General features: G+C 37.6%; 2 protein-coding genes across 2 annotated transcripts; one reads left to right on the plus strand and one right to left on the minus strand.

Annotated features, from left to right (window-relative positions):
- Positions 1 to 8: 8 nt before the first annotated feature.
- Positions 9 to 2333, minus strand: LOC131786648 (transmembrane protein 14C). The gene is made up of 4 exons (XM_059103708.2): positions 2088 to 2333; positions 836 to 937; positions 473 to 560; positions 9 to 369 (listed from the first exon to the last, which is right to left on the minus strand). Exons 1-4 carry the CDS (start codon positions 2182 to 2184, stop codon positions 324 to 326), a joined length of 333 nt encoding a protein of 110 aa, XP_058959691.1. The 5' UTR covers positions 2185 to 2333; the 3' UTR covers positions 9 to 323.
- A 115-nt stretch (positions 2334 to 2448) lies between these two features.
- On the plus strand, positions 2449 to 17041 carry LOC131786594 (protein FAM91A1). The gene is made up of 23 exons (XM_059103652.2): positions 2449 to 2608; positions 2773 to 2857; positions 4229 to 4299; positions 5137 to 5275; positions 5699 to 5766; positions 6506 to 6622; positions 6977 to 7067; positions 7637 to 7699; positions 8112 to 8218; positions 8414 to 8452; positions 8598 to 8713; positions 9432 to 9562; positions 10507 to 10598; positions 11224 to 11310; positions 11592 to 11724; positions 11815 to 11887; positions 12295 to 12493; positions 12832 to 12945; positions 13495 to 13558; positions 13896 to 14335; positions 14737 to 14768; positions 14862 to 14931; positions 15589 to 17041. Exons 1-23 carry the CDS (start codon positions 2522 to 2524, stop codon positions 15730 to 15732), a joined length of 2562 nt encoding a protein of 853 aa, XP_058959635.1. The 5' UTR covers positions 2449 to 2521; the 3' UTR covers positions 15733 to 17041.
- The last annotated feature ends 173 nt before the right edge of the window (positions 17042 to 17214 follow it).

Consider the following 17214-nt stretch of genomic DNA (forward strand, 5'->3'; position numbering starts at 1 on the left):
ACTCATAATGCTGTAAACATTCCTTTATTGAAAAAAAATGCTGACAGATTCTTGTGTTTCTTACACCTTTGCATCTCCATGATATACAGCACAGTCTAAAAGAGGAAAAGGGAGGGTTTTTACATAGAAGACTTACTAAACTGGATAGTTAAAAACCAGCAATAATGTACCATGAATACGTCTTTAACATTACAGCACCTTGATTTTACATTTCAATATTCAGTCTAGATGAATATGGAATATCACTAACAAAACCTAGCTACATTACAGGGTAGATAGTGCATGATACTGAGTTGGAAACAAAGCTGTTTAGAATCTTGTTATCAGTTCTGCATCAGACGGTAAGACATGCGCACAGCTTGAGCAACACTGAAATATATAAAAAATCAATTCACCATTGTACTTAAGTTTTCTTTTAAAGTTTGAGTCTAACAAGAAAAACAATTTTGTTTTAGCAAACAACTTAAGGTACCTCAAAGTTGCCACCAACCCAGCTGGCATGAACTTTCCTGATCTTGCAAATCTTGATCCCATCACTCCAGACAGGACCAATGATGTCACTGAAATGATAGATAAATGAAGATTTATGATACAGAGGAAGAGTTTTATAATCAATTTTATATAGTGCAGCGTTGTCATCCATGGGTAAATTATTAATACGCCATTTCCAAATTACTTTAAGCCTCTTTTTCAAAGCCTGGTGGTCAACCATTCGTATAAAACTGAGTTTAATTTGCATGTGAATGAAAGGATGAGCAGCAGGACTTGCTTTGGAAATGAGACGAAAGGTAACTTGGAAATGGCTTATTGTTGCAAAGTGTTAATATGTTCTTACCAAGCATGACCCAAACATTTCTTGGATTTGAGGAGGTCTGGTAAGCACCAAGTGCAGAAATGCCACCAAATGCCAGCCCAGCAGCTAAAGATGGTACACTCCCTATGAGGCAATAATGCAGTTTTACTAAATTCCATCAATAAGTCAGTCAAGTTGGTAGACAACCTTTGGGTGTGGGTAGCCTACAACCAGGCTCCTTCATGAGGAAAGGGGGTAAGTTTCTAAAGAAACTGTGGTGCTGTGTCAGTGGGAGAGTATAATAGGGTAATATAGTATTATCAACTGAGTTGATGGCATAAATTGACCACCGTAAAGAGTTTCAAAGATAACATTTCCAGCATTTAGAAAGCCTCAAAACTCTAGAACAAAAATTTCTTTCAAATTGGCCTTCTTAATCCCCGTGGTATCAACAGGCGCTTTTCATTTATCTAATTTATTCTTGTTTTCTAGTTGTCATATTCCCACCAATAGTGTAGCTCCATTTTCTGCATATAAACACAAACACACACAACCCACAATTCCTCCAATCACTCTGACAAAGGAATTATGTTCTCACCTTTGATTTAGTGTGCAAGTGAGAAATTTAAGAGTATTTAATTTTATTGTATGACACCATGTTGAATTCACTTTACTGCTGACTCACTCCATTGTTGGCTGAAACTTTTTTTAATAAATGTGAAACACACTCCACCCTCAAAAGGTGTATGGGGTGGAGTCGGGGGGGGGGGGAAGGGGACGATGAGGTGTCTGAGAGAACAAATATTGGGTTCTTCAAGCACGGGATGTAACGTAATAAAATCATATCATACAAGTTTATTTTTTAAAGCAGTTAGAGATCCAAAAGGCGAATAAAATAAAAGGTAGACCATTTAATCCAAGGTTGGCGTTCGGACATGAAGCGACACACTAACTTAACTTTTAATCTTCCAGTACGACACGGTCCATTGATTTTTTTCAAGTTGCAGATAAATCGAAATGCTTTTCTTTAAATCCATAGTTACAGAATTTAAGGAAAAAGTCATTTTCTTGAAAAAATTCTTTTCCATCTCCATCCATGTCCAGTTTTGCAAGAAATTCCTCTTTCATACAGCTACACCAAACCTAAAATAATTCCCGAACCACTTAAAAATGTGAGCTGAGTCATTGCTGACATAACAGCTGTATAGCTACATGCTTTGAGAAGCTTTATGGGCCGTGAATATTGAAATCCCTTACCCTTGTCAGATCAAAACATGACGTAGCTATCACTTACCGGCTTTCACGTATCCTATGACGCCACCAAGGGCAACGATTACGGAAAATCCATACGAGATGTAGTCAGGAGACGCCATTTTACCTGAGGACTGCATGGTTACCGTGAGTTTACTGGGCACGAGTTTTTTTACAGGGAATGTAGTAACTTAAGGCTTGCCTTGAAGTTTTCCTTCGAGGAAAGAATAAATTGATTAAAATTTAGGTTTTTTGATTTAAGATGAATGAAGATGTTGAAGAAGGATTCAAAATCAAAGAAATAAAGCCGCGAGTTCCCGCGTAAAGTTCAATTTCCCTGGAATTATGAGCCCCATACAAAGATAGCCAGCGGACTACCTAACAAGTCATTCTAGGAGGGAAGTGAAACTTATAAGGATGAAGGGGCGAGAAATTTGTGTCAGTGTTTGGTATTTTAAGGCAATCATAGACGACTAAATGGCCAGGTCTGCCCTAAGTACGGATGTTGAGTTCCACATTCTTCATAACTATCCCTGGTCAAAGCTTCCAACTAATATAAAACAGGTAAAAACTTGTATATTTCCTACCCTCGGCACGGACTTTTACTAATGCTCTGTATTTACCGGAATTAAAGGCCCTCTGCTGTTCTGCTTAATATTATCTCTTGGAAAATAGCCAGTCCTTGCGGAGAAAAATTATGTGTTTCTGTAATATTCTTTTTTCCTCAGTCGCTGGGTAACAGCCAGAAAGAATGGGAAAAATGTGTATTCGATTACAGTGTGAGGAATCAATTGAGATATCGTGGAAATATAGGTTAGTGCCCTTATTTAAGTCTTCAACTAAAAGGTGCAAAGAAATATCGGCTTCCAGTTATTGTCCAGCTTCATGTTGTGTTAAGTGTAAGGAAAAGAATTGGTAACTTTATTCACTGAGTTGAATAAAAATTATGCGGAAATATTACAAGTTATTGGATATCTTTAGGATTATGAACACGCACGTGAAGACCCAGTCATCATTCAGATGTTATGTTAATGTAGGTTATAAATCGTTAATTATTCAAGGCGTGAATAATCTGGTTAACAGATAATTCGTTATTAACACTGAATTCGGCAATATTCCTAAGTATTCATGTGGGTTTGAATTTTGCTTTGTAAACAAACAAAAATATAAAATATTTTTGAAAAGATGAAGGGATATCATTAATCCTCACCAACGTGATTAAATATTGTTCATTGTGGTGTAGGATAGGAGATGAACTTTATTCGTTTGTCTCACGATGGAGTCACGTTGCGATCAACATCCAAGTAACTCTATCGTTAGACAAATGAATAATGTTCATCTCCAATCTCACCAAGTTTCTTTCTATTAGCTATTCCTTGGAGATCACCTTCAACAGCCTCAAATCATGGCTGTTACTTTAACACCAGCTGTTAAATATCATGTTTAGCTTTCCTAGCCTCTTTCACAGGTGTAAATATTGCACAAACTTTCTCTCAGAAACAGGGCTAATAAAGAAAGCTTACTTACATGCATGTTTTGATTACATATTTTTTTCCTTTATGAAAGATGCTTTTAGCTAGGATGCACCCATCCCTAGTATTCCCTGAAATGTTTCTATTATTGAGAGAAGTGCAAGAAGGGTGAGAACCTTGCACACAATCATGCAACAAAGAGGGCATTTTTTTTTTTTTATTGAGAGGAGGACTTTCTTTCCCTCCATAAAACTTGAGTGCTTCTGTCATTTGAACTTAAAAGCAGCTCAGGTAAGAAACGTTTATGTTGATTATTGTGAACAGTATCAAGAGGGGTAACAGCTTGCACTTACATGGGAAATTTTATCCAAAAATCCCTAAATGAGTTTAAATGCTGGTTGTTGAGATCAGTGAAAATCTCTGGGTTTGCATGGCCTTGGCAGTGTTAAAGATTCTCACTGATTGTAACAAATGAATTCATAATTATTGGAGGTCAGTACAAAATTGCCACTATTGACACAGAAAATCACCTAACATATAGATTATGTCAAGGAAAGATGAAATCTGCTTGTGATTTGGATTTTGATGAGATTAGCTTCAATTGGTAATTAACATATGCTGTTGTGTCCTTGTTTGACTTTACAATATATTGTTTTTACTTGTTCAGAGTAGTGATACAATATTTTGAATAATTACACTGTTTTGTTCTCAGTACGACAAGTCAGAAGGGATGAGAGAAAGTATTATGAAGATTTACTGCAATACAGTAAACAACACCTCATGGTAAGGATGCTATCGGACTACAGATGATACTCTCTTTATAAACCCTCCTAGATACAATAGATTCATCCATAGCATTCTTGACAAAATTAAATTTTTAACAGGGGTTTCCTTAAATTTTTCCATAAACGGCTACCAATGAATGTAATAGGTGGCTGTGCTGTAAGGTGAAACCCAAACACTAGAGTCTTCTAGTAGGCTAAACAGACAGCAGTGAGAGGTCTTGGAGGTGGCAGTAGACCACCGATAACTGGCATTTATTGAGACCCGTGCTTTTTAACCTCCATATAAACTGTTAATAAAAACACTACAGCTTTTCTTACCCCTCCATGGCTAGGCATTTATAGAACTAGAGGGGTCATAAACTAGTGTCTTCTTGGTGTTTGTTGGGTTGTAGCTGTTTTAATGTATCAACTATTCTTTATAAGTGGAGTCTTATGTTAGGCCTAGATGCCCCCTCAGCCAGGCACTTGTGATTGGCTTTTGGTTGGTTGGAGTAGAGAAGTAAAAAACTTAAACTGGGGGACTAACTCAGCCCTTGGTGAATTTTAATTCAGAGATGTGTTAAAAAATTTTTGTTGGTGTCTGGTTTACTTGCAATATTCTCTATGAGGTAAGATAGCATCAGAGGATGGTCTAATATAGGAAAAACAATAAGATAATAAACATCAGGGCCAAGTTTTTTGAAGGATAGTTGGAGCTAATCCAGGCTACTAATAACTTTTGTACACAATCAACTTGTGGTATGTGTCATTCAAGTTTCTCTAACTTGTCCCTGTCTTCATATTCTTCTTGTCTTTTCACTCATGATTCATACATGGCTTGCTGTTTATTTTATAGCTGTTCCCTTACCACCTGTCAGATGTGATAGTGAAGGGTTTGAGGATCACTCCATTTTCATACTACTGTAGCATCATGGAAAACATCATGTCAAATGAAAGGAGTTATGACTCATTACCAAACTTCACTGCAGCAGATTGTAAGTTTAAAGACATTCAGATATGAAATCATTTTCAGTTTATGCTATGAGCTTTAGAAAACCCCAGTCAACATCTCTGATATTAGCAATTTTTTCAAATATAATTTTTCTGAACATTCTGTCTGAATATGTTATGCCGGATATGCAGGATAAGGCTATTATGCTTTAACCTATACCAAATTTTCATCTAAACAGGGTTGAAAAATGAATATATTTCATCTTAAGCCAGGTCAGGAATTTTTAAAGCTTTCAAAGCACCCCCCCCTCCCCCTCCCTCCCTTAGCCAAACTTCTTTTAACTGCCCCCCTCTTTGCCAAGTCAAAAAGGGACATGGGACCAACAATATGAATTACTGAGTAAAAATGAATTTCACTTTCTACTGGTTTTGAGAATTGTGAGGTTCCTTTCTGTTTTTTTTTTCAGGTTTACGGCTGTTGGCAATTGGTAGAAATCAATATATTGAGTTGATGAATCAGTGCCGGTCATCTAAGGTATGAGTAGGTGCCACTTAGATTATGCAAAAGTAACCTTGAAACTGATCACATGTGAACAATAATCAATGTTTTATTGTTGGTTTTCTGTTATTGAAGACATTTCTAGAAGTGACTGAAAGAGTCTTCTCTAAGGATATCTTAGTATGAAGAACAGCTCTATTATTTAAGAATCACATAAGAAATAATTCTGCAAGAGCTAACAGGAACTGTGTATTTCAGGAAGGTGTCCTTCTTACAGAGCTGTTTGATGAGAGAAAGTGTACTGTGTTGCAAAAGTTAACATAATACTTTGATGCTCAGTCTTAAATTTATATATAGCAACACAGAAATAAAGCCATTTCAATCAGACATTTTTTATCTCCCCAATCTTTTTATTCATATGTCAATATTGGCCTTTAAATTAAAGTTCTTGATAATCTGAGATAGTACTGAACCCTGGATCAAGAAAAGCCTGAGGCGAAGAAAGTAGTAAGCAGGTAGGGCAGTCAGGGAGAAACAAAATGTATATTTGTCCCACCCCCCCCTCCTTTACTAGTTTGTCACTCAATACCACCCTCTTGGTACTCTTTTTTTTTTTTTGTCTCCAGGCTTTCCTCAATCTTACTCATGCTCTATGGGGATTTCAACACTCAAATGGCATATTGAACACTCACCTACAAGAAGATACACTGTATGCCAGCTTCACAAGCAAGGTCACACTATACCTTACTTAGTCCTTGCATTAAATCTTTTTCAGAAATTCTTTAGAAAGAAGCCTGTGCGGGATCTTCTGCCAACTAAACCTGCTGTGTTAAAGGTTCTGGAACCCTGGTGGATTGTGCAGATTGGTTACGTGACAGAAGATGACATCAGGGTAAGAAGGAAAAAGAGCTTTCAATATAATTGTACATTAGGGAAGATTGATCTTTAGGAGAATTGCTATAAGTTTGTGATTTTTGTATGACGTTAAATTTAACAATGTAGTTTCTTTAAAAGCAGCAGAAAAGCTCTAAATAGCTTTTTGAGGCCTGAATAAAAATATCTGAATATTTGGCCCAGCCTCAGTGAGTTTTTCAAAATTATGTAGAAGGTTTATTTCTTCAATATCTCTGTTAACATAGCAAGTGGATTACATATTGTAACTAATGGTAATCAGTTTTCAGATTTCAGAATGATACTTAAAAGTGATTTCTTTTTAAAACCGTAAAACACTGTCATTACTGTGCAGATGTGTTCAAATGCTGAACACCAAGCCATTGATTCCATAATTGATAAAGGTGCCACTCAAGCTGGGATGATGGACCTCAAAGTTGCACAAGGTAAAGGAATGATCATTGTCTTATTATCAAGTCAGATGCTGTGTAACTTGTTACTTGTTGAATGTATTACACTAGCTTTTTTGGGAGGCAAGGTTGACTCACCATGGGTCTTTTTGCAAGGCAAAATAGTCTGCTCCAACTGGTTGGTTTTCAAGGGCTGTGATTAGTGCATTTTGCTCTTTTGCAATTTGACTGTTCCTCGAGCCCTTGAAATCTTAAGAGTGACCAGCATCTAATTTCTCCTTGCAGTAATAGTGCTTAATATAATAATAATAATAATAATAATAATAAAAATAAAGATCACAAGAACAAAGGAAAATTAGGTATTGCCAACCTCAGAAGTTCTGATGGTTTAAACAAATTCTCCCTGTCAGTACCAAAGAAAAGGTATAAAAAAGAGTAAGGAGAATATTAAACCACATGGTGTAGGGATAAGTTATAAGAAAGGGAGAGATGTTGAGTTATTTTAGTAATACTTTATAAAGAGGTAGGATTTCATGTCTATGGGTGTTAGACATTGATGACACTCTTCTTTTCATAAAATACGAGGTAAACTGTTGTTTTTGCAGGACTTTACACCAAAGGTCTTATCTACATAGATGTCCCAATCGCTGATGATGACTATATAGTTGGTAAGAAATTGTAGAATCATGTTATACGTGAGCAAGGGAAGAGGCTTTTATTTGCGGTGATCCTAAGAAAAATTATGAACACATTGATGCACACACAAGTTGCTATCAAAGTTAATGCAGTGAAAAATAAATATACAGCAACACGAGAGATGTGGAAACCTATAGGTATTTACAGTTTGACTTTTGTTTCAGCATGTTTTTCACATAATGAAAACAAAATCTGAGATACCAGTAACTTTGCTTTTGGAGAATTTTGAGTAAATATGTATAAAAAAAGGTCATATACATGCGTACAGCTTTTGTCAAATAGACTCAAAATTTAATGAGTCAATGTACATGATATGGGAAATTTTTTGTTAACTTTTTAAGATCTTGGTTGGCTAAACTTTCTTTCTTCTTGGTTTCTTTGCAGTTCCACCTTTAGAGAATTTTGTGATGAACAGGGTTTTGGGTGATTACTTTGAAGTTCTGATGTACAAGATATTTGTTTCAATAGATGAGCACACTAATATAAAAGAGGTGACTTTGAATTTTTTAGCATGCTTTCAAATTATGTAATGGATGTGAAAATGTTTACCTGAACAGTCAATAAATTTTTTTGAGGCATCCTCTTTGTGGTCTGTGATAAGGAAATGATGAAAGAAAGCAATTGGTTTATGATAACATCAAGTACTTGTGATAAATGATATTTCATCCATTTTTTTTTTATTGCAGTTAGCAAATGTTTTGCAGATAGATTTGCAATTAGTTAAGGTAAGATTTTGTTGTGAATTGAAATTAATGTTTCTATGTTTTGTTTTCATTTTCTGCTTATTGCAAATGAAAGAAAAAAAACCACACAAAAAAGAGGTTAAGCTGTGGACTACTGACATCATTATCCTTTTGTATCATGATACAGAATGCTGTGTCAGTTTATATCCGACTTGGTTTTGCACACAAGAAGGGTGTGGAAATCGATGAAACTAAGTTACACCACTCCTGGACAGAGAAAGTCAACAGTTTGGCAATGAAGAGGTGATAAATAATTATTATAATTAAATGTTTGCATTGTCATTGTGTAATGATTGAAGATGGCCTGTGTGAATTTTTAAGGCACTTGTGTTTTTGGGACCAGGGTGATGTTTGAAACAGAGGTCCTTAATGGCCTTTTAAGAGTGGGGGGGGGGGGGGAGGTTAGTTGGATATGTGCTCCCATAAACAAGACAAACCTGGCAGGTACACAATGTCTTCTTGATATCAAACCAAATTTTCTTGACCAATTTCAAGGAAAGGGGATACAACTTGCAGAGATAATCAGAGAACTGATTATGATCAGTGAAAGGTTAATGATTCAACAGCTCAATGATATGCAGCTACATGTCTTGTTTAGATCTACATCAACAGTATGGAATACTTATTTTATCCCATGTCTGTGACAAAACAAGAAGATGTGTGTCTCCATTTCATTACCAAGCTCAAAATTTGCCATCTTTCTTATTCTGTTTGTGCACATGATGCTTAAAACATTACTGATCCCAGCAGTTTGCAGGAGGCATGTCATATATAACCATAGTAATAAACCAGGTCACTGTAGAGTCTCTACAGCTCAGTGGTAGGGTATCAGAGTGCAGAATCCAAAGGTCTGAGGTTCAAATGCTCATGGAGCATCAGAATTTTTGTTTGCCCACACTCATGACAAGACCAAAAAAGAGTCTTTTTCTTTACTTTGGTTTTCCGATTTGTGTTTCTTCAGATGTAGCAGCAAAGACAATCTCCTGACTCTGGACCTTAGTAACCTCCCAGACAAGGCAAATTCAATGACAACTTCTCTAGATACTTTGTCTAGTGATTCTCATGAAACAAATGGAGAGCTCTCTACACCAGGTAAAAACATAATACATCACTCAATTCGATATGAACAGATCTTTTGGCGTTGGTAAGAAGGTGCTTGGAAGGATCTGGGGTTTTGAGATGCAAGTGAAATGAATCTGCAAACAAAGCAAATGCCCATTCCCTTTCAAATTATTCCAGTGTCCATATCATTAGATGATTAATATTACCTTCCCTGCTGTACAAGATGGTAGTCCATCATGATTTATCCCCAGAGTTTCATCAGGTTCATCTGACATTTCACTGATGAATCTTTATACTCCTGGATAGCAAGAGGCACAGTGAGAGTGAACCCTTTAACCCTTCAACTCCCAAGATCTGATTGATAAATTCTCTCCTCTAGCTGCTATACATTTCCTTGTGAATTGGTTGTGAGAAGTTGGTGTTCCATCAAGATGATATCTTGTACCTAATAAGTTTGAGTAATCTCACTACCTGTTAGCTGGATAATGTATGGATACAATATGGAGAAGTTACATGTTAATCACTTGTGGGAGTTAAAGGGCTGACTTCCAGAAATGATTAATATGTAACCTCTCCCTTTAATATCCATAAATTATCCAGGAAATAGGTGATGACAGTGCCCAAACTTATCTGGCAGAAGTTGTATTCTTGATTGAGCCTCAGATTCGCATAACTAATTTACAAGGAAATGTGTTGTAGCTAGAGGGAAAACTAACTATCACATTTTAGAAGTTAAAAGGTTGAGTTTCTTGCCCAAGAATACATCACAATGACCTAGCCAAATATCCATTTCCTATTTCTTGACCTATAGTCTGCTGCATAACCAGTAGGCTTCCATCTCCCACAAATTGAGGTTCAAGGACTGCTATAAAATCATGTTAACTGATTTCATTGGGACCTCTGATAGGGATTTTTTCTTTTGCAAACAGCAAAAAATTACACCGTAGTTCAATTGTGCAACTTTTTTTTTACAGCTGAAAGTATTTCAGGAGGGGCAACAAAGAGGATTGCTTTCCTTTTTGATTCTACGCTGACTGCTTTCCTCATGATGGGCAATTTATCCCCAGTGAGTACTGTAGGACTGTGTAGTTAATCAGTTATGTTGAGCAAATATCATCATCATCATAGGGGTGTCTTCATGTGTAAGATTTTTTTCATGCTTGAAGAGCATGGGCCACTTTTGTAGCGATTGTGGATTCACTTGTTGAAGTCAGTCTTGTTATACATTGTTTTATGAAGCTGCGTAGCCTCAATGCTTGCAGTTTTTGCTAGTCTTGACCAGTGGCATATGACAAACCACTTTGTCTACATACTATTATCTAAGCATGCTTATTGACCAATGAGAGCACACCTAATGTCTCATTAATTGTATTATCTTTGATTGCATGTTTCATTGTACCTGTGTGGTGTAAAGTTGGCTTTTAATGAGAAGAGCACGAGATCTGCTGTCTTTACATAGAAAGCTGCTTAGCCCTTAAACCCCTAGGAATGACAAGAGTCCAATTTCTCCATACAGTCTTACTTCTGAATCAAACATTAAGGTTATGAGAATACAGGAAATGATCACCCACTCAAAAAGCATGTAATTTGTTGGACAAACTCTCCTTGGGAAAAGTATAGAGAACAGTATGGAGAATATGCATACTGATGTTAGACTGTAAGTGTTTAAATTTTATTTTTCATTGATGTAGGGTTTGAAGAGCCATGCAGTCACAATGTTTGAAGTTGGAAAACTCACAGATGAATCGTTGGACAGTTTTCTTGGAGAGCTTGAGAAGGTAAGTCCTAAAAATCTTGATTATCGCGATAACCTTCCTACTTTTTATTGGTATCGATAAGATTTTCTGGTCGAGAAAGAGGGGGGGGGAGCACAGAGTAAAGTTTTAGGAAGATATCAGGTTGTTCTTTAACTACGTATTATCTTTTCTCGTGAAAACGAAAGAGGTCTTTTGCACCCGAATAATTCCCCCCCCCCCCCCCACTTATTACCACTCCCTTCTCTCTCTCTCTTCTATAAGTCCAAATGATATATATGACCATGTATTTATCGTTCTTTTAGGTGGATAGTGTTGCAGAAGGCGAAGCTCAAAGATATTTCGACCATGCCATCACACTAAGGGACGCTATTTTGTTCTTGAGGTATAACAGGAACCTTGGATTGGAACCTGATCAAGTCCCTGCTAAGGGTTTAGGTGAGGAATGTGGCGTAACGAACCTATCGACTTAAAGTCAAATTATATGAAATGCCAGCTTGACAATTGTGCATTCTGTTCTACTTACAGACTTGTTACGATGTGAAAGTCTCAACAGTTTGGATTCTGCTGCTTGTGGTCGAGTTCTGCAAAAGAACTACAGGTATTTGAGTAACCCTCTCACTTCCGAGATGTGCAAGTTAATTCTCCCAACTTGTACATGAGGAATTAGGTATTATATCAAAAACCTAACGCCTGATTGATATTGTGTTTCATTCTCAATACCTTTCTGCTTTAAAGTGTGTTAAAATGTAAGGAGAATCTACACACTGGTCATATCCGGGAGTAGAGGGGTAAACACAATTTTCCACCAGCTGTACCTTTCGTTACGCATAATAATTTGTGCTTTGCTTCTCGCTTTGGGGAATTAGTGGAGAGTTATGTTACGATATGTAGCATGTTCTAAGCGGCTAGCGCGACTAGCGTATCTAGGCGATTTAGGTTAGAAACTTGAATAGCGTGACTGTCTAATTAACGTTACTAAGCTCTAGTTTTGTTTATAATTTTCAGTTTACTGGTGTCAATGGCGCCCCTTAGTCATGAGATCCGACCTGTGACGAGTTGTTGCCCGCCGCATTTTGGTCCAGCGGTACCCGAGGTCAACTCAGTATGGTTCAAACTCTTCATATATGAACAAGTGAAAAGTGGCCCACCCTCCCTTCTTTTAGTCAAGGGTACACGCCTCAGGTGGTTACCCAAAATTTTCGAGGTAATATTTGTTTTTTATTGTTTAAGTAAGGCTTGATACAGGTGAGAGCGCTCGCCTCCTCACTGTGATCTGGGTTCAACTCCCGGACGGGACTTCCCCTGCGGGTTCAGTTTATTTTTTATTCTCTTCCTTGCTCCGAGAGTTTTTATCCGGTTTCTCTGTCTTTCCTCCCTCCACACAAGCCAACTCCCCAACTTTCAATTCGACCTGGATACAGAGGACTTAAAGCCACTTTATCCACTACTAAAATGTTATCATCGTCGTTGTAGTCATTGTCATCATCATCATCAGCATAAATCATCTTCATTATTATTATCAATTTTTTAATTTTTTCCCAGGATTTTGAAAGATTGATGATAACCACGTGGGGTCACGATCCAGGAATTGTGTCCGTGTCCAATGTTTTATTAGCGCTAAACGATGCTCTGTCTCACTCGGCTGTTTTGGTACAGGTAAGCTTACATCATTACAGACTGTTATCTGAGGAGAATCAGCGGGGATTTACGCATTAAACGAAAAGAACAGATTAAAATAAACCAAGAGAATATTATAATCTCTCGAGTAAACCTTATCTGAGTGTAGCAAATAATCCGGAGTAACTTTGGTTTTCCTTGACCTGGTTCTGACCGGCCCAGAAACAGGCCTGTTACTGTTTCCTAGTCACTCGTATTTTCTCGCGGTCGAAGGCTGCTGGTGACTAGCACGGGCAAATCAACAGTTTGCAACGTGCTTGAAAACGCGAAAAGGACGCGTATGTGTATCCCCTGGGTCGCGCACTTGATTTGTTCAGAAAATCGTCATTTTACATTTGCAGGGACATTTTGCCATGACTAGGATATATGCCTCTGATATTTGGAGTGGTTTAAACGAATTGTGCGAATCTATACAACGACAACTAGTTTCCTTGAAGCCTCGTAGGCCTTGATATGTTTAGATAGAAAGGAGGTGCATAGAGAAAGACTGACACAATCCAAAGAATTGAACATGTATTTTTATAACAGGCTCATGGACTTCATACAGAGGGTGATGTCGTCTATGTGCCTTTTCCACTCGATTGTAAATACGGTAAGTGACTAAACCCCGGCTTTGACCCTTGAGAGTGACCAGCATCTAATTTCTCCTCGAAGTATCACCCTTGAATCAGACATTTAACGTCCTAAGAATACAGGAAATGATCACCAAGAAAAAAGCTCTTGATTGTTGAACAAATTCTCTTTGTCAGTACCTAAGGAAATGTGTAGAGTACAGTATGGAGAACATGCATACTGATGTTAGAATGTAAAGGGTTAAAAGAAAAATGTCAGATGGGAGAGAGAATCTGTAATCTTAACCATATGATGTCTTTGATGTTTGATTATCAACCGGAATTGTTCAGCGCGTAATCGTCGATAACTCCTTGCAGGTGAACCGTTCTCTGAAGACAACATGGAGGCGCACCCTGTTGTTCAACAGCTTTCGAAATGTCTCGATTTGGAACACACGTGTGGCTTTATATCCATGCTAAAACCATCCGTCACTAAACAAGCCGCGAGCGCACGCCGGAGAACCATCTCGGCAAACTTCGGGATGCCGTCGGCGGTCGAGAGCGATCCTAGTTCGCTGTCGCCGTTGATCGTCATCAACGACGCAGACAGCAGCGTTGACTCGGCGAGCGACGAGCAGAACGAGGAGGACGGAGTTGATGGAGTGACTTGTGGGTCAGATAATGATATGGTGATGGTTGGTAAAGAAAAGAAGAAAGAGAGTGAAGGCGACAGAGGTGCTGAGAAATGGCTGCCGTTAGACTTGTGTTATGGTCTTCCTTTGTTTGATGGTGACTTGAGCAATCAAGTCTATCAGAAGGTATGATCTACCAATCTTAGAAGTAAGCTCTTTTAGCCAGGAGGGGAAGTCAGGGTGTTTTTATCGGGAGTAATTTTGAAGAGTGCAAAGACTTAAGGAAAGTTTGATATGCCTGTTACGTTTGCGAACTTGTTGTGGTACGAAACCTCTGCAAACCAAATTAATTACAAACCTTAATAGAATGCACACAACAGTCCTGCAATTGGAGTTGTCTCAAATATTTTTGATGGAATAATACCAAGTTTTCTATGGTCAGTTCACTAATTTTTTGGCATGTTTGGAGAATAAGTCGCTTTGGTGGTAACAGCAATGTTACAAGAAAGTATCATGCGAAGGTCTGCTTGAAAACAAATTGCTTAGTTCAATGAAAAACCGAATTCGTTCTCAATTTATTTTTGCAGATATCCTCAAAGGGATTGTGCCACGAGGAAAGGTAGGTTGCCATGAAATTTGGTGACACTCTTCATGTTTTTCTTTTTTCGAAAAAGGAATTCCTCTTCGCTGATCTATCCATTTATCCTTGCAGTTTAAAGTCACTTGTACACTCGAGCCGAAAACTTACTCTGCGACTTCTGGATTTTATATCTAAACACCAGGTAAGATTGCCAATTATGGTCTCGTTCACACTACGGAACAGCTGAGAACTAGCAACATGCATGTGATAAAAGTACAAATTTTAAAGCCCGCGTCCGCTTAACACAGATTGTTAGCTTATTATGGGATTCACTCAGTACAGGTTTAACCTTTCTGGAACAATTTCAATTGAGTGTCGAAAGAAATTCGGGTTTGTGTCGGTTTTGTTTTACTACGATCTGTGATTGGCCTAGAGAACCCGCGCCACACTCTCGACCAAACAGATGCGAAAGTGAACTTAGTTGCGAATGTGTCGCCCGCGTTTACCCGCGCCTCAGGACATTTGCTTATTTTTAATGTGAGTTTTCTTTGGCCTCTACAAAATTTCGTTTTGTTCCGAGTGGTTCCTATGAAGTTCGTGCTACGGTCTGTGATTGGTCACGAAAACCTTCGCCACAATGTCGACCAATCAGATGCAAAATAAAACTATCGCAAATTTGTCGCACGCGTTTTCCCGCGCTTTACTGAGTCCATTTGACTTGTTGTATATTTAGCTTTAGTTGGCTACTGTGACATTTCGTTTTCTGATTGGTAGTTGTCATTTTGTTTGTTTTGGTCTTTTGACTCTCAGTTTAAAAGCTTTCCATTTGTTTACTAAACATTCGCTTGTTCCTTCAAAGGACGCCACTGTGTTTCAAGAAGCAACCAGCGACCCTATTTCCTTTCCCTCACAAGGACTCAGTTCGCCCGCTTCAGTTATTCCCTACCCAACTCATAATCTCTGCTTTTACAACGGCAAACTCGATGTCTGGGATGGCAGGTGACAAACGCAGATGCCATAACTTAGACATAGTTATAATAATCTTCATTCTATTAAGTTTTGTACGATATGTGAAAAGAATATGAGATGAAAAATTTATGCCCAAGTTATATCATTAAGTTACATCAGTGATCAATACAAAGCATTTTAGCTGTTAAATTGATATTTGGCTGCCATTTAGCAATATCGCAATCTGACTAGTTTTGTGACGCAATGATTCTCTGAAGCTCTTGAAACTCGACTGCAAGTTTTTAATGAAATCCTGAGAAAATATAAACTATTGGAGGCTTAATTTTATTCTTTATAACATCAAATTTTATCATAGATTGTTATACCTTTTCCTAATTTAAAAATGTGGAAAAATTCAATAACTTGTTTTGAGATCAGCACCATCTTCGCTAAAATTTCGTTGTAGAAGAACGATTTATTGAGAGTGATCTTGTGATTGGTCTGTAAAGTTCACGCCACCGTCTAAACCAATCAGAGACAAAGAAGAAAAGCAATCGCGATTTGGTCATTCGCGTTTACCCGCGGTTTAGACTGTCAACGTGCGTTCAATTTGAGATCCCAAGGTACCTTGCGTTGTTACAGTTGACTGTCACAGTCAACTGTTGTGACAGTTGGTTTGGATGAATTTGGGTTTCGTTTTTACGTTACTTAATGTAAAAGCGGTCCATATGCTGATAGTCGGCTCTTGTAGCGTGAGCTAGGAAGCGCCAATAGATCAACAACTAGGTAAGCTTTCAGTTTTCTTTAGTTCTTAACTGAGGTTTCTGATAGAGGTGACAATTATAGTGTTAGAGAGAATCTTCCAGCTTCTTGAAATATTGATAGAGACAAGACAATGAGATTCAAGTGTAACAAATGGTTTTTGCGACTATTCGTATCAGGGCTAGTATAACACGGACTTAATGGTGACTCGTAATAAATGAGAATCTAATCCCTGTCTTAAATATCTCTGCCAAAAAAAGCATAGTAAACTATGGAAAAACCCTGTTCTTTTTGTACCTTATTATATAAATGCGATTTGTAAAGACAGCGTTCAATTTGCCCTCGTTGTTCTTTACTTGGGGACTGGTGTTAAACAGGGAGATAATTGTTTATTTGTGTTACATACATAAACCACAAACCGGGGAATCTTTTTTTGAGACAAATTGAAAATTCAAGATTATATTAACTTTTGCTTATTGCAAATGAAATATTCATGTAAATATCTTAGTAATTTATTTTTACTCTTAAAAATACTGATACGATTTTGAAGGTTGTATTCGATGAACCAAATAAATTTAACTGTTGGATTTAATGTGTTTTAGCAGTGATTATTTAACAATTATTCCGTGAGCGCGCGTCGGATATGAGATAGTAAATAGCCAACAGGAGGCGTAGCGCCAAGTTGGCTATGAACAATCTCGTATCCAACAAGCGCGAATGGAATAATTGTTTTATTAAATTTCATTGAATCCTGAACGTTTGAATAACTAGAGCC

This window comes from Pocillopora verrucosa, chromosome 2 (assembly GCF_036669915.1).
Source record: "Pocillopora verrucosa isolate sample1 chromosome 2, ASM3666991v2, whole genome shotgun sequence".
In the NCBI taxonomy this organism is placed as follows: Eukaryota; Metazoa; Cnidaria; class Anthozoa; order Scleractinia; family Pocilloporidae; genus Pocillopora; species Pocillopora verrucosa.

Excerpts from the sequence above, each read along its gene's own strand:
- LOC131786648 (XM_059103708.2), bottom strand. The coding sequence starts at position 2,184 with ATGCAGTCCTCAGGTAAAATGGCGTCTCCTGACTACATCTCGTATGGA. Across the intron at positions 938-2,087 it reads CATAGGATACGTGAAAGCCG|GGAGTGTACCATCTTTAGCT; the intron begins GTAAGTGATAGC and ends ATTGCCTCATAG. Across the intron at positions 561-835 it reads AAATGTTTGGGTCATGCTTG|TGACATCATTGGTCCTGTCT; the intron begins GTAAGAACATAT and ends CTATCATTTCAG.
- LOC131786594 (XM_059103652.2), top strand. The coding sequence starts at position 2,522 with ATGGCCAGGTCTGCCCTAAGTACGGATGTTGAGTTCCACATTCTTCAT. Across the intron at positions 9,563-10,506 it reads TGGAGAGCTCTCTACACCAG|CTGAAAGTATTTCAGGAGGG; the intron begins GTAAAAACATAA and ends TTTTTTTTACAG. Across the intron at positions 11,725-11,814 it reads AGTCCCTGCTAAGGGTTTAG|ACTTGTTACGATGTGAAAGT; the intron begins GTGAGGAATGTG and ends TTCTACTTACAG.